Here is a 13,055-nt window from a genome sequence, read left to right on the forward strand (position 1 = left end):
CCACATCAGCTGGACTGAGCAGACACAAGACAGGAGGAATGGAGCTTTAATGCAAATGACCAGTTCTAAGCATGAACCAAGGAAGGGCATGTGAAATACACTTATTGTTTGGCCGTTTTACAGAGACAGTGCAGAAATTAAATAGGGCAAACTTGGTCTTACAAATGCTTGTTTACCAGACTCAATTAAACAATGGACAGATTGAAGAGAACAAAATTAACTTTTCATAAATGTAAATATTTTGTGGCTAAGCCTGAAGCGGATTTTATGAGACACTGACAAGAATAAGTGTTAGAAACTAAGACTTACTGTTGGAATCTCTCAAGTTAACTAAAAAATAAGGTGACCAGTGATTCCACTGTTCTGGAACCTCACTTTGGAACTCTGAACTGGTCTCTGCTTTAAATCAGAGGACTTAACACATGACACTGAATATCCAAGCTGCCTTGAATCAGTCTCAGTCTGTGTCCCACAATATAGGGCAGAGATTTTACTGTTCAAGGAGCCTCTATGCTAGTAATTGAATGCGATCTTTCTTCCTTTCCCTGTGGCATTTAGGTAAATGGCTGCTTGCTCGATCCTTTGCCCCCTATGGTGATTAGGAAAGGATGCCAGTCACTGCCTACTAGCATGATGGAAACCTCTATTGATGAGGGGATAGAGACAGAAGGCGAATCAGAAGACGATCCCGCGCAGGCATTTGCAGCCCTCCAAGCAACCCGCTGTGGGAAAAGACGTCACACTCTGGCGGAAGTGACCAACCAACTTGTCATGATGCCAGGCACAGGTATATAAATTGTAGAGGTCTCTGCAGAAGTTTAAGGGTCCAAGAGCCCCACTTGTTACATGCTGGGTGAACACTAGCTTGGTTTGTGTCTTAATAAATAAAAAGCTGCTTTTCTTGATTATTAATTTATTTGAGGCAGATATGAAGACGGGAGCAAATTCACAGCTGGCCTATGCAAGCACCACTGTATCCAATCTAATGGCAACATAGAAAGGGTAGAGGGTGGCACGCAATTTAAATGAGTTACACTTTTGGCATAATTAACAATCCCAACGTATTTAATTTCCAGGTGACGTTTGTGTCCAGAAAAACACTAGTTTCTCTGGCAGCCTCATGCCAATGTGGGGATGCAGCAATGCCAAGTTGGGGTATGATCTTGTCAGCTCCTCCAAGCTGAACAGAATCTAGACAGTACTTGAATGGGAAATTCCTGAAGAAAACAAGTGTGGTGAAGGAAACAAGATTGGTGACTTAATGGCATTTTACCAGAGTCAGTACTCAGAGGTCTTAGTGCAAGGCTAAAGCCCTCAGCTGTTGTCTTTTAGCAATTATAGAGCCAAGTTCATAACCACATCTAACCATTCAAGATTCCATCGCACTTCTGCAAGTGTTTCCCACTCACCCTGCTAGGTTCTAGTTTGGGTAATTCCATTCTGCCTCCCTGAATTCCTACTGCAGTTTCATTTGGATGTGGAATACACATCTTCATGTCCCCAATAGTTATGTAATGTACCTGTCCACTGTAAATGGCTTCTGTGTTTCACCCCAATGGTGAATGAAGTGATTGTTTGAAAAGTGCTTTGGGAGCACAGTATCCCTGCTAGCAAGCCATTTAACTTATTTTATCCTTCAACTTAGTATTAAAACCAAGGGTGTGACCCCGTTGCAGTGCTGGAAGTATTAGTGTGTTTATAAAGCTTGCATTTTTCTTACACTTCCTCCATGCCAGTCACTGGAGACTGTGCTGGCAGAAATGGCTCGAACCTCTGGTGCTTTGCTAAAATACTGCACTTTTCATTTAATCTAGTGCTTGTTATTTCTCACAGGGAAAGTCTACTCCTTGGATGAGAATCCATCTTTGGGCAGCATTGACTCAGAATATGATATGGGATCTTTTCAGAGAGATCTTAACTTCCTTGAGGACACTCCTACACTGAAAGAAATGGTGCTGGCCAACCAGTCAGCACCCAGAATGACACCCCCTTTCATAGGCCTGAGACCTCCCAATCCAGCCATGCAGGCACTGACCTCCCAGAAACGAGAGGCCCACAACCGCTCCCCCGTCAGTTTCCGAGAGGGGCGCAGGGCATCTGACACATCCCTCACACAAGGTAACTGTTTCACTGTTGTCATGGTAAGTTAGACACAAATTTAGTACCATGTGTGCTTTAACCCAAGCTTCAGTGGCGAAATATGGCTCAGCTGGGCCCTGCAGGGTTCAGCTGGCTGTGCTGACTGAATAGCAATAGTTTTGCTGATATTGTTCTGTTTGACTTTTGTCCAGGAATTGTAGCATTTAGACAGCACCTTCAGAATCTGGCACGAACCAAAGGAATCCTGGAGTTGAATAAAGTCCAGCTCCTATATGAACAGATGGGATCAGAAGAAGAGCCCAACCTAACATCGACTGCTCCCCACTTGCAGAATCTTGTAAACAGCCCCCCTCAGGTGTGTGTTAAGCACTGATAATGTGTTTGGTGCAGTACAAGCCACAGGCACAAACAAGCCCCTTCCTCAAAGAGACAGATCAAGAGGAGAGAAGATGCACTGGGAGACCTAGAAGAGACCTTAATTTAGAGCTTAAATTTGCTCCTCTCTCCCTCACTTGCATAATGGAGGGTAAAGCAGGTACTGAGCTCTTGTGAGTTGGTGTTTGCCAGACTTGTGGAACCAGTGAGATGGTATTCTGGGCTCTGCAGATCTAACAGATTGTTAGTTTGTCTAAAGGACCTGTATTTTAGATGCATATAGAACTACATTCTGTTCTGCCACAGTGGAGTTACTGTGCTGTAACAGAACTGACCTCTGCCTGTCATTTTAAAGGTGGTTGGTGGTATATCACTTGGTCAGCTTTGGCCTTCTTTTGCCAGACAAAAGTCCAGCTAGTTGCTTCCATTTTCCTTTGTTTGCCTGTTCGTAATAAAACAGGAGGCAGCAAATGTAAATAAGTGCTTTCTATCTTTTTTCTTTGGGCCCACCTCCTCAGGGGAATAATCAGCATGAATGGTCAGTAGAACCTCTTGTACCCCTTGCAAAATGTTCTAGAGACTAAATCTGAAGCAATGATTATCCCAGTGCTTTCTCACAATTTGCTGAGGTTTAGATGCCATTCCTCATTCTCTGGAAACCAGAAAGTCACAATCCATTCAGAAGAATGTGTCATTAAGTCTGCTATGTCCGAGCTCAGTTGTGGTGCCAACCAATGAACTGTTCTCTCTCCAGCCACATAAGCACATATCGTGCCTGTTGGAGACACCCACTGTGTGTGTAGTTTTTTTAAATTCGTATCAAAAGCCTTTTGTCTTTGGTTTTAAAACTCTGAAAAGAGGCAGACATATTCACAGGGTCAGAATCACTTTCTCCTGGTGCCACTGGGATCTGAGAGCAGATGAGTCAGAAAATACCTTGTATTTCTCCAGGTTAGTCAATTGTGTGCCTTTTCTATTATGTGGCATAGAGGAGAATTCTAAACAATCACATCTAAATTCTAAACAATCCTAAATGAGCAATGAGCCCTGCAGATCAAGTGGCACTAGAGTGTAAGCAGCTCCCTAAAGGGTTTAAGCAGAAAACGTAGCTTCTGTCTGGAGGAATTCAATGTGCTCTTACCTTCTCTTCCCAGGAGGAAGCTTCTCAGCAGCAGGAGATTGTATCTGCCTTCCCTAATGGTGTGCATCCACAGTTATTATCGAGACGGCAGAGCTTAGAAACACAGTACTTGCAACACAGACTGCAGGTATGGTGTCTTCCTCCACAATGTCAAGCCAGCCATTGATAGTATACACCAATGTAGCCAGTTATTTTCAATGAGAAAAATGGTGGATAACTAGTAAAACAACAAATTCAAGTTACATCTTGTGTAATAGGGTCTCCTTTGGTTACTGCAGCTACTGCTTCTGGTTTTCTACTTTCTTAGCCAGTTACTTATGTGCTAATTAGAGGCAAATGAGGGTAACAGGAGTTCAATGACAGTTCTTGGTAGCTCCTCCCAGTTGCATTCCTTTAAAGGAAATGTACCAAGATCTGGTTTGGGGAGTGATCTGAGGAGCCTCTGTCCTTTTTCATCTCAGAGTAACATTTCTTTTTATTTTTACTGTTTTTTTTTTTAAGTACTTAAACTCTGTAGATTTTTCCAGCTTGTATACTAAAAATTCCCACAGAAGTCTAACCTCCAAGAATGTTTGAAATCAATTACAGCTACCAGTTAGTACATAATATCTATAATGTAGAAACAGACCAACATTTTCAAGTGTGCTTGAGCTCTGAGTGGTTCAGATTATTTTGGGTATCCAACTTGAGTGAGATTGGGCGTGGTTTTTCAGAATGCAGAATACCTCCAACTACTATTAGCTTCAGTAATAGTTGAGGGTGATTACTTAGTCTGAAAGCTGTTTGGGGCAAATACTATATTTTAGTTACATGTGCCTAGCACAATAGGATCCTGATCCCTGACTGGGGCCTCTAGGCACTACCACTAACTGGTGGTCCTGGTGCTAGATAGGTTAAAGTTGGACATCCAAAACTTGCACATCCACTTTTGAAAATGCTGCCCCCAATCTCTTTAAAACCCTCACTTTGTGTTAGGATAAACAAGTACTTCCCCAGCTGAGACTTTCTGGGACAGTTCAGTCTCTCCTGGACTCACATCCATTTAAAACAGTGCATTTCATTTCACATTTTAAATCCATCATCTTTTGGTACTGTTGTAGAAACCCAGCCTGCTGTCAAAAGCCCAGAATACCTGCCAGCTGTACTGCAAAGAACTGCCTCGAAGCCTGGAACAGCAGTTACAAGAGCACAGGTGAGAAGCACCTGGCATTGGCCACTGTCAGAAGACAGGATACTGAGCTAGATGGACCTTTGGTCTGACCCAGTATGGCCTTTCTTATGGTTCACAATCTGTGTAGATGAGTAATTTGCATGTAACTTCCTCCCAGGAGGAATAGGGGAACAGACCTTCTTGGGACAGGCAAACTCTCATCTAAAAATCTCTACGAACACAGTACTATGGCCCTTCAGGTTTTTCCAATTTCACCCAAATTTTGGCTTTTCAGTATCTGGGAATTTTTGCTTATGAAGCCAGGCTGATGGGCTGGCAAAGTCAGCCGGGGCTCTATCCAGGGAGGAGTGGGGGCGGGGGGGGGGAGAAGATGATACTCACAGGGTGCAGTCTTCTGCTACCCTCCTGAGTCCAGCCCTATGGTGTAGCCCTGTTTACTTCCTCTGTGCAATGGAGGAGAGCGAGAATGACAGGGAGCTAGGTCTCAACAGCCACCACTGCCTGACTACTGCAGTGATAATAAAGTACCATAAAAGTTTGATTCAGCAGATAGTGGTGTGTCCTTAGCTTTCTTTAGTGTGCAAAGGTTCTGGGAGTTGGGGACAGTGTTCCCATACTTCTGTACTCATGGTTTCCAATCAAAGTTTTTGTACCATGTATTGCAATATTTATGGTAACTCAGAACATGAATGATGTGGTGTCTCAGAATCCCTGCAGTCATTTGGGTATTTCCTGCTTTTTGTCCATGACCAGATAATTTTACCACAAAGAACATGAGGAATTCCTGTAAGCTAGGCTTTTACAGACATCAGAAGGGAAAATCGATTCAAAATGAGTCTTCTCTAAAACTGTCTTGCTTGTTGTCATGTCTACGTGACAAGAAGTTTCGATTGGAAGAGATATTTGTTTCTTCCACCCTCCCTTTTCTCTTTTTGTAACCGGTTTCACTGTTTTCTCTGTGTAGTTTAATTGCTAGGCTCAACAGCAGTTAGAGAAAACTGATAAAAAAGCAAGAAGAGTGAGGGTATACAAAGGCCTGTATAACAGTCAGCTAAAAACTGGTTCTGGTTTCTGTGTGAAAGAGCCACAGGGTTGAAGGTCAGAAGGGGTCTGGCCTTAGAGCCAGAATTAGACAAAAGTATAACAGCAGTCAGGAGATGCAACTCTTGAGTGCCAGAGGCAGAGAACAGGCAGGACGAAGGTGCACCAATGTCCAAGGCCCCTGCAATGGCAGGGAATTGATGTGGGGAGACATATCCACATAATCCATGTGTCTGTAATCCACAAACACTGGTAGAGGGACTTGAAATCTTCACTTGCTTTCTTGTTGTCCCTTTATATCTGGAGTGAGCATCAAGAGTGGCTGTAGAATTGAGGGGTAACACTGACTCTTGCTTGAGGGCTAAGGCTGACAACCATCCAGAATGTTATCTTGCTGACCAAAGCAACTTCATGTGCTTTTTCATGTCTTAAAGAAAAGATGGTTGTGTGTAAGAAAACGTAAACTACCTAAACTAGGTGAGCTGGGAACAGTCTTGTACCGCCTTTCCTAGCTACCATTTTGGTTGAAGTTGGGATGTTGATTAGTTAATGAGAATTTTTTATGATCCAGCACCCTTAGCATTTTTGTGGGGGTGAAGTGTGGCTTTTTCAGTAGATTATCCCTGCTGCATTGCATAGTGCGTAACCTTCATTTATTTGCCAAGCGTAGTCTAGTTTTAATTGTTTAGAATAATACTTCATAGTCTACTAGGATATGTCCTGTAACGTTAGCCACGAGAGACCTTACCGCATTGTGTCTGCTATTGCGCCTTTGGTAAGAAGCAGGGAGAGACATGTTGAGTGTGCAGATTAGCCAAGTGACAATTAACAAGGTTCAGTTGTAAATGAAACCCAGTTAGCAGTTAGAGATTGGCTTTCTCAAAGGAACCCAATATACATTTCACTACTCTCCTCTGCCATTGCTGTTAGTGATTAGCAGACAAATCTCACTAAGTATTAATATTTCAAAGACTGAAAATAATTCCTATTGATGTCCTTGATTCAGGCTGCATCAGAAGAGACTCTTCCTCCAGAAGCAGTCCCAGCTGCAGGCTTATTTTAACCAGATGCACATAGCCGAAAACTCATACCCAAGGTCAAGTCAACTGCCACTTCCAGGCCAGGAGGAGCAGCAGCAGCCGCCCACACAGTTCAGCCTGGCACAGCCCTTGAGCCCTGTAATGGAGCCTTCCTCAGAACAAATGCAATATGACCCTTTCCTTAGCCAGTATCAGAAACTGCAGCTGGAGTCATTGCCACCATCACAGATCCACAGCGCACCTGGGCTGCCATTGCAGATTCATGTGCAACAGCAGTCACCACCGCTGCCACCCTTACAATATTCCTATCAGACTTGTGAATTGCCAGGGGTCACTTCTTCTGAGCCAGACTACCCAAACCAGTGCCAGTATTCCATGAACCCAGCCCAGCAAAGCAATGTATCATCACGAGACAACCAGAGGAGCTCAGCACCTCAAGAGCCTCAGTCCAGCTATGAGGCATTAGCCCTTTCAGAATTGCCAGGACTTTTTGATTGTGAAATGATGGAGACTGTTGACCCACAACATAGTGGCTATGTCTTGGTGAATTAGCCACCCTGCAGTGTTCACTTAAGAATGGAAGACAGGTGAAGTGAAGGAAAAGCATCTGAATTTTCATTTTGGTTCCAACCCTAAAATTCATGGCTTATTTTCCAACCCTTGACCTACTGAGGGATGTAAAAGCCACCTGACTGGTACTAGCCGGGATGGCTAAAAGCTACATAGCCATTGGTTCATCCTGACAGTGCTATGCCACAAACTCCGTGGCAGGGGCTGGAGATGGATACTGCAGTTTGGTCAAACAAAGAACCAGTTTGCAGAGAAGGAGATTAGAGATGTAGTTTTAAAGAAAGAAAAGGGTCCCTTCCAAAAACTGGATACTCTGCTAGCATCCATCCAGTACCAGATGAAACCTGCTAAACATCTGCAAAAGAAAGGAGATTAAATGAGTGATACATTGTACTTCTTGGCAATAAAAGCAATATATTTTTCATCTGAACTCAGACTTGGGTAACCTGAAGGCAAATCAAGAACTCATTAAACTTTAGTGCATGGTGGATTTAAAGGAAAGTTGCACTTTGGCATTGAAATGTTGATTCTAAGCTACTGATGTTGCATTAGTCCACAGTAAGTCTCAGAGGACATCAGGTGTTTCTCCAACAGACTCCACATCCTCCTGCTAGCAACAGCATTTCCCCAAACTTGCCAAAAAACTTTTAACTGCCCATCCTGGGAAGTTTCTGGAACTTTGACAAAATGATACACTGACCTAGTCAAAAAAGAGCTAGGTCTGATATGGGGCACTGCAGTGTTTTTAGAGGCCTCTGAATGGGGTACAGAATACTCTAAAGGTAAAGGATCGGTTAACAGATGTGAAAGTACCAAGAGGAGGTCTGCAACTGCAGCAAATGACATTGTCAAAAAGGTCAGCCAGGGTAGCATTAGAAATCAGCCCTTTTTGCGGACAGTCTCTTGTGGAGGCCTCTGCCTTGGAGCAGCTGTGGTCACTGGAGAGGATATATCTGTCCTCTGTCACTTTTTAAAAGTAACTATTTTGAATTTACAGTATGCATTGCTGGTGGTTTATTAAGCTTTGTATATTTGGACAATTTAGGTTTTAGAACTTAAGGACAAAACAAAATGAGCTTAAAAACCCCATGTGAAGTGATAGTGCTGTGCCTTTTTGGGTTCTTTATCAGATTATATGCTTTTTTTCCTGAAGAAAATAGACAATACCCCATTTATATCCATGCTAAAGCCAAAGTCTCTTCAGAGCATGTGTTCCACCATGTGGAATACAATGCAACTTCCTTAGTGTTTTGATTGCTCATCTATATGTGAAATGTAAAAAGTATTACAGCAATATTTAGTATCAAGAACTGTTGCTATATTAACCGTTTCAACAGATACTCACTTTGAGCAAGCACTTGAGTCCCCAAACCCTTGCAGTTCACAAAATGCCAGACAGCAGCTGAGCTTTGGATCCATAGAAAGGATAGGGGTAATCACTGTAATGTGGGTTGTCTCAAGTGTTTGAAATACTGAGACACAATATTAAAGGAGAACCTAGTACCCCATAGTTGGAGAGTTTAGCCCTCTGTGAGCAGATGAACACACTAAGCACAATGCAGGTTCTTTAAAGCACAAAGAACAGCAGAGAAGCAGGTATTGCTTATGAAAAACACCTTTTGATGTCTGGAAGGTTTTCCCTTTTCATTAAGTTCAAAGTGAGGAAAGAGGCAAAATATACTAATAGCTCCATCTGTATCTATCACTACACAGTCACCAACCTTGCGCCTGACACTTTGCTCTCAAACCAAAGTTTTGTTGGAAGTTCCCAACCCCACCAATCTGGGCTGTCACTTTACACTGACCCACAGGCAAGTTCTACAGTCACTATATAAAGCACCAAGGCATTGGACTGAATTGGTGGTAGCAGAAGAGAGAATTCCTGATACACTGAGAAAAGCCCAGTCAGTTTATAATCAGATTTTCGAAGAGTTATCAAAGATCAGACTGCAGAACCATTTTTTTTCCTTCAGAGGAATAAGCAGTCAGCACACAGAGCAATAATACAGTATTTACATGGCAAAGGTAAAAAAAAATCTAGTGACTATATATTACTCAGCTTTAAACAGGAAGAAGTTCAGCACTGCTGCCAGCAATTGCCTTATTTCATAGCATGCTAAAATCTGACTGACCTGTGGTGTTTATGCAGCTCATTGTGTAATATTGGTCACTAATCCACTTGTTGTGCAGTCAGATTTGTTCAATCAAGGCTTTGTATTGGCTACACGTTGATTCCAAAGCCATTGCTGGGGGGCAATTTGAAATCCCATGTAAGCTAAAGCATGGAATCTCAGCTTAAAGGTTGTGTCCACTTACCCTTTCTTTATGGCTAGATGGCAAAGAGGTCAACTAATGCTTTGCTGTTGTAACATGGGCTCCTGATCTGGGGGAGTTTGAGAACCACCGACCTAAAGACTGTTTTAAGGTGACTTAATGCCATCTGCATAGAAACCTTTATAAATGGCATCCCATCCTCATCCATGGACATGCTTGTGTGAAGGGGTAAAAATCTTCACACAGCCCCTAGGTCTTAAGTGACTTGTAGAGAGCAAGCAACTGGCAACAACACTGCAGGGGAACAAAGGGCCAGCCCAGTGGAGTCTAGGCATCTCACCAGGGCAGGTGACCACACGCAGCAAGAGTGGACAGCATGGGGCCACCTAAAATATTAAGCAAACATTGGTGCACATACAAGGCCAAGCTGAATACCCAGAGAGCTGCGTGAAAGAGAAGCAAACGATGGATATAGAAATGTCTCCATAGCATGAACAATCAATTCAGAAGCCCAGTTCTGCACAGGGAGTTGAGTTACAAAACATGGCCTGCCCCTTTTAACTATTTCCACAACAAACCCTACCACCCCATACATAGTAGGCTTACATAGAGCAGGATTCAGGGGCACAGAGAGCAGAATTATTGTTGTAGTTTGATCTCTCAATCATTTTAGTCATTTCTTTACCAGAGGGTCCCAACTAGTTTAAACTGCTGAGTTTTGGAATGCAAGTATCTAGGGAGCTAAAGAGTTTTGAATGTTATGAACATGAAGTAGCTTCGATCTCCCTCAACTAACAGCCTGTTTAACATTTCATGTCATTTTCTTTAGACTAAAACATTTCTAATGCCACACTAGACTATTTTGTGGGCACCACTCATATTCATGCTACTTTGAGGTGGCTGTTTTTGTTCAAGTCTGTTGTGCCTAACATTAGAGGATTGTGTATACTACTGTATAGTTAAGTATTACCTTTAGTATCTTGTATTACAGGTTCCTTTGAAGAGACTTTGGTGAGATGTATATGGGGTAAAAATTTCATATGGAGAAAAGTGCAATATGTGTGTGTGGTACGTTCTTTAATGTATTTTTTTAAAGAGTTAGAGGGTTTAGTCTTTGCTTTGGGATAAATGCACTAGTTTTGTGAGCTCCAGTTGGGCAAGTGCATCTGTAGTAATTACATGCAACTGGTATACTGGACTCTGTAAAGCAATTACCGTGTATTAATACAAAATAAAGAGTATGTACATTTCATTTTTAAATCTTTAGTGATCTAAAATGGAATCGAAAATTGTTCTACACTATAAGCTTAGCAAGCACCATGGTAGCATTACCTTTAAGTTATTCTAATGGCAGGCTGCAGCTGAGACACCAAGATACAAATGAAAAATAAGCTTGTTTCTGTTACCAGTGTTGGGTTCTCTGGACTGTCTTTCAAGATGGTACAAAACAAAACTCCCCTCATTTCATATAATTGATCTCAGAAGACAAATGTGAAGGAAGAAAACATATTAATAGCCTCACACAATAGCTCCATTTCTGTATTACATGCAACCCATTTAGCATGGCCCTGATCTCAATATCACCCATTCACAACACAGGCAACCTTTGCTTAATGCATCTGGAACACCAACAGACTACACAGATAACTGAATAAGGAAAGTAGTTCTTCAAAACTCCTTCCTTAGAACAGAAACTAAAAGCATAGGTAGGTCCTAAGCTATTCAGGGAACACTGACCAACCAATCCAAATGACTTGAAAGCAGCAGTTTAGTGTAGGTTACATAATGCTAGTGCCTAAAGTTCCCTGATTAAAAAAACCTCTTCCTTAGTGTTGAGCACAAGAAGAGATCAGGTGTGACCATTGAGGTTTGCTATTAACATTGATAGAATCCAGCTGTCAAAGGTCACCTGCTGAACCACTCCCCTCTCAAACCCATTGTAGAAGAGAAGTCATTTGGTTTTGATCAGGAGAACGATTCAGTGTTAAAGCATCTTGAGGAGGAAAAACAATTTCACATCAAAATTAGAAGTTATTTCTGTTTTGCAGAGCACTAGAAGAATTCTTGTTTTGCAAAATTGTGAATTTTCAGAATTTCATAATTGTTTTCCCCTTTTTCCACAGAATGCAATTAAAGGAGTCTTGTCCAGGGGCATATTTTCATTTCCTTACTAAAACCTCCTCAACTTTAGAAAAATCTACAGGTTGGAAGTGGCAAAAGGAAAAATGAAACCTTTTAGCTTTGCCAAGCTTCCGAAGTTGAGAACATTTAGAAAAGTCAGAGCAGAATCCATTCATTCTTCTGCATTTGGTGGCACAAGAAGAGGGGAGAGTATAAGAACTAAAGCTCCAAAGTTGTTAACTTGTCACTTGATAATTTTTTGCAATGAATTTTCCTGCAAGGAAAAAACATAGGAACCCCCCACCCCTCTTTTTTTGCAGGAAAGCTTTCTGGTTGGAAAATTCTGCCTAACTCCACTCAACAGTTGTTATAGGTAGGGGAAGTAGTAATTAGGGTGATTGAAAATGGGCTCAGGAGTTGTTTTCCTGGAAAGCTTTACCTGTTACCTATATAGGTTTAGAAACAAATAGTTAAAGCCATGCAGTCTTGTAGCAAGGAAGAGATATTGGTATAAAAGGTGGTTATATATGTATGGAAATGAGCTACATTTTAAGAGTAAATTATACAAATAACACCCTTATCAGGATAACATCCACTCAAAGAGGCTGCAGATTTAACTGTTTTAAGTCAATATAGTTAAATTAGTACAAAAGCATACCTTGACCTGTCAGATCAGATTAGCTCAATTGTAACCTGCACTTATTTGTGAGTTTGCATTTCTCAACCCAATTTGGAAGACTGCTTGCAAAGGACAATGTCTCTCCTTGTAGTAGAGAGTTTCAGGTGCCCTGACTATACCTGTACCCTGCAGGGGTATTACTCCTACACCTTTCACCAGCACCACAGTCACTTACAGTCATTAAAAGAAATACAGGCAACAGGCAAAAGCTAATGGCAAAAGTAGCCAGTCAGAAACAATTCCTGGGCTCTGTTTGCAGAACCAGAAGCAGCATCTAGCTGTTCTGTCTAAGGTTGAGTATTAAATTGAAATCCATACTCACATTGCTTTTCTTCTCACAAAATAAGTTTGATTTACCTGAAGTTGGAGACTGTAGCTGGGATAGCCATTCTTTTTCTTTCTTAAAGTGAAGGAAAGACACTAAGAAATATATAGAGAGTTTTGTTTGGATCCTGCTCATTACTTTTTCTGAACCTTTCGCTCTAATCTTGTGTGATAGAGAACTATGACTTAGTATAAATAATCTAGGAAGTTTTTCTTAAA

At 41.8% G+C, this 13,055-nt stretch overlaps 1 protein-coding gene across 8 annotated transcripts in view; it reads left to right on the plus strand.

The window, feature by feature from the left end:
* Positions 1–10,972, plus strand: part of SIK2 (salt inducible kinase 2) — a 104,192-nt gene extending 93,220 nt beyond the window's left edge. For 6 of the 8 annotated variants that reach the window (XM_032788056.2, XM_075073530.1, XM_032788052.2 and 3 more), the window contains 6 exons: positions 559–787; positions 1,834–2,118; positions 2,292–2,455; positions 3,630–3,743; positions 4,717–4,808; positions 6,835–10,972. In XM_032788056.2, the coding sequence (XP_032643947.2) occupies positions 559–787; positions 1,834–2,118; positions 2,292–2,455; positions 3,630–3,743; positions 4,717–4,808; positions 6,835–7,420 (1,470 nt within the window). In that variant the 3' untranslated portion in view covers positions 7,421–10,972. The remainder of the gene's footprint in view (positions 1–558; positions 788–1,833; positions 2,119–2,291; positions 2,456–3,629; positions 3,744–4,716; positions 4,809–6,834) is intronic. The other 2 variants (XM_075073531.1, XM_075073529.1) reach the window with 2 other exon arrangements.
* The last annotated feature ends 2,083 nt before the right edge of the window (positions 10,973–13,055 follow it).

The sequence above is a fragment of the Chelonoidis abingdonii genome, chromosome 18 (assembly GCF_003597395.2).
Source record: "Chelonoidis abingdonii isolate Lonesome George chromosome 18, CheloAbing_2.0, whole genome shotgun sequence".
In the NCBI taxonomy this organism is placed as follows: Eukaryota; Metazoa; Chordata; order Testudines; family Testudinidae; genus Chelonoidis; species Chelonoidis abingdonii.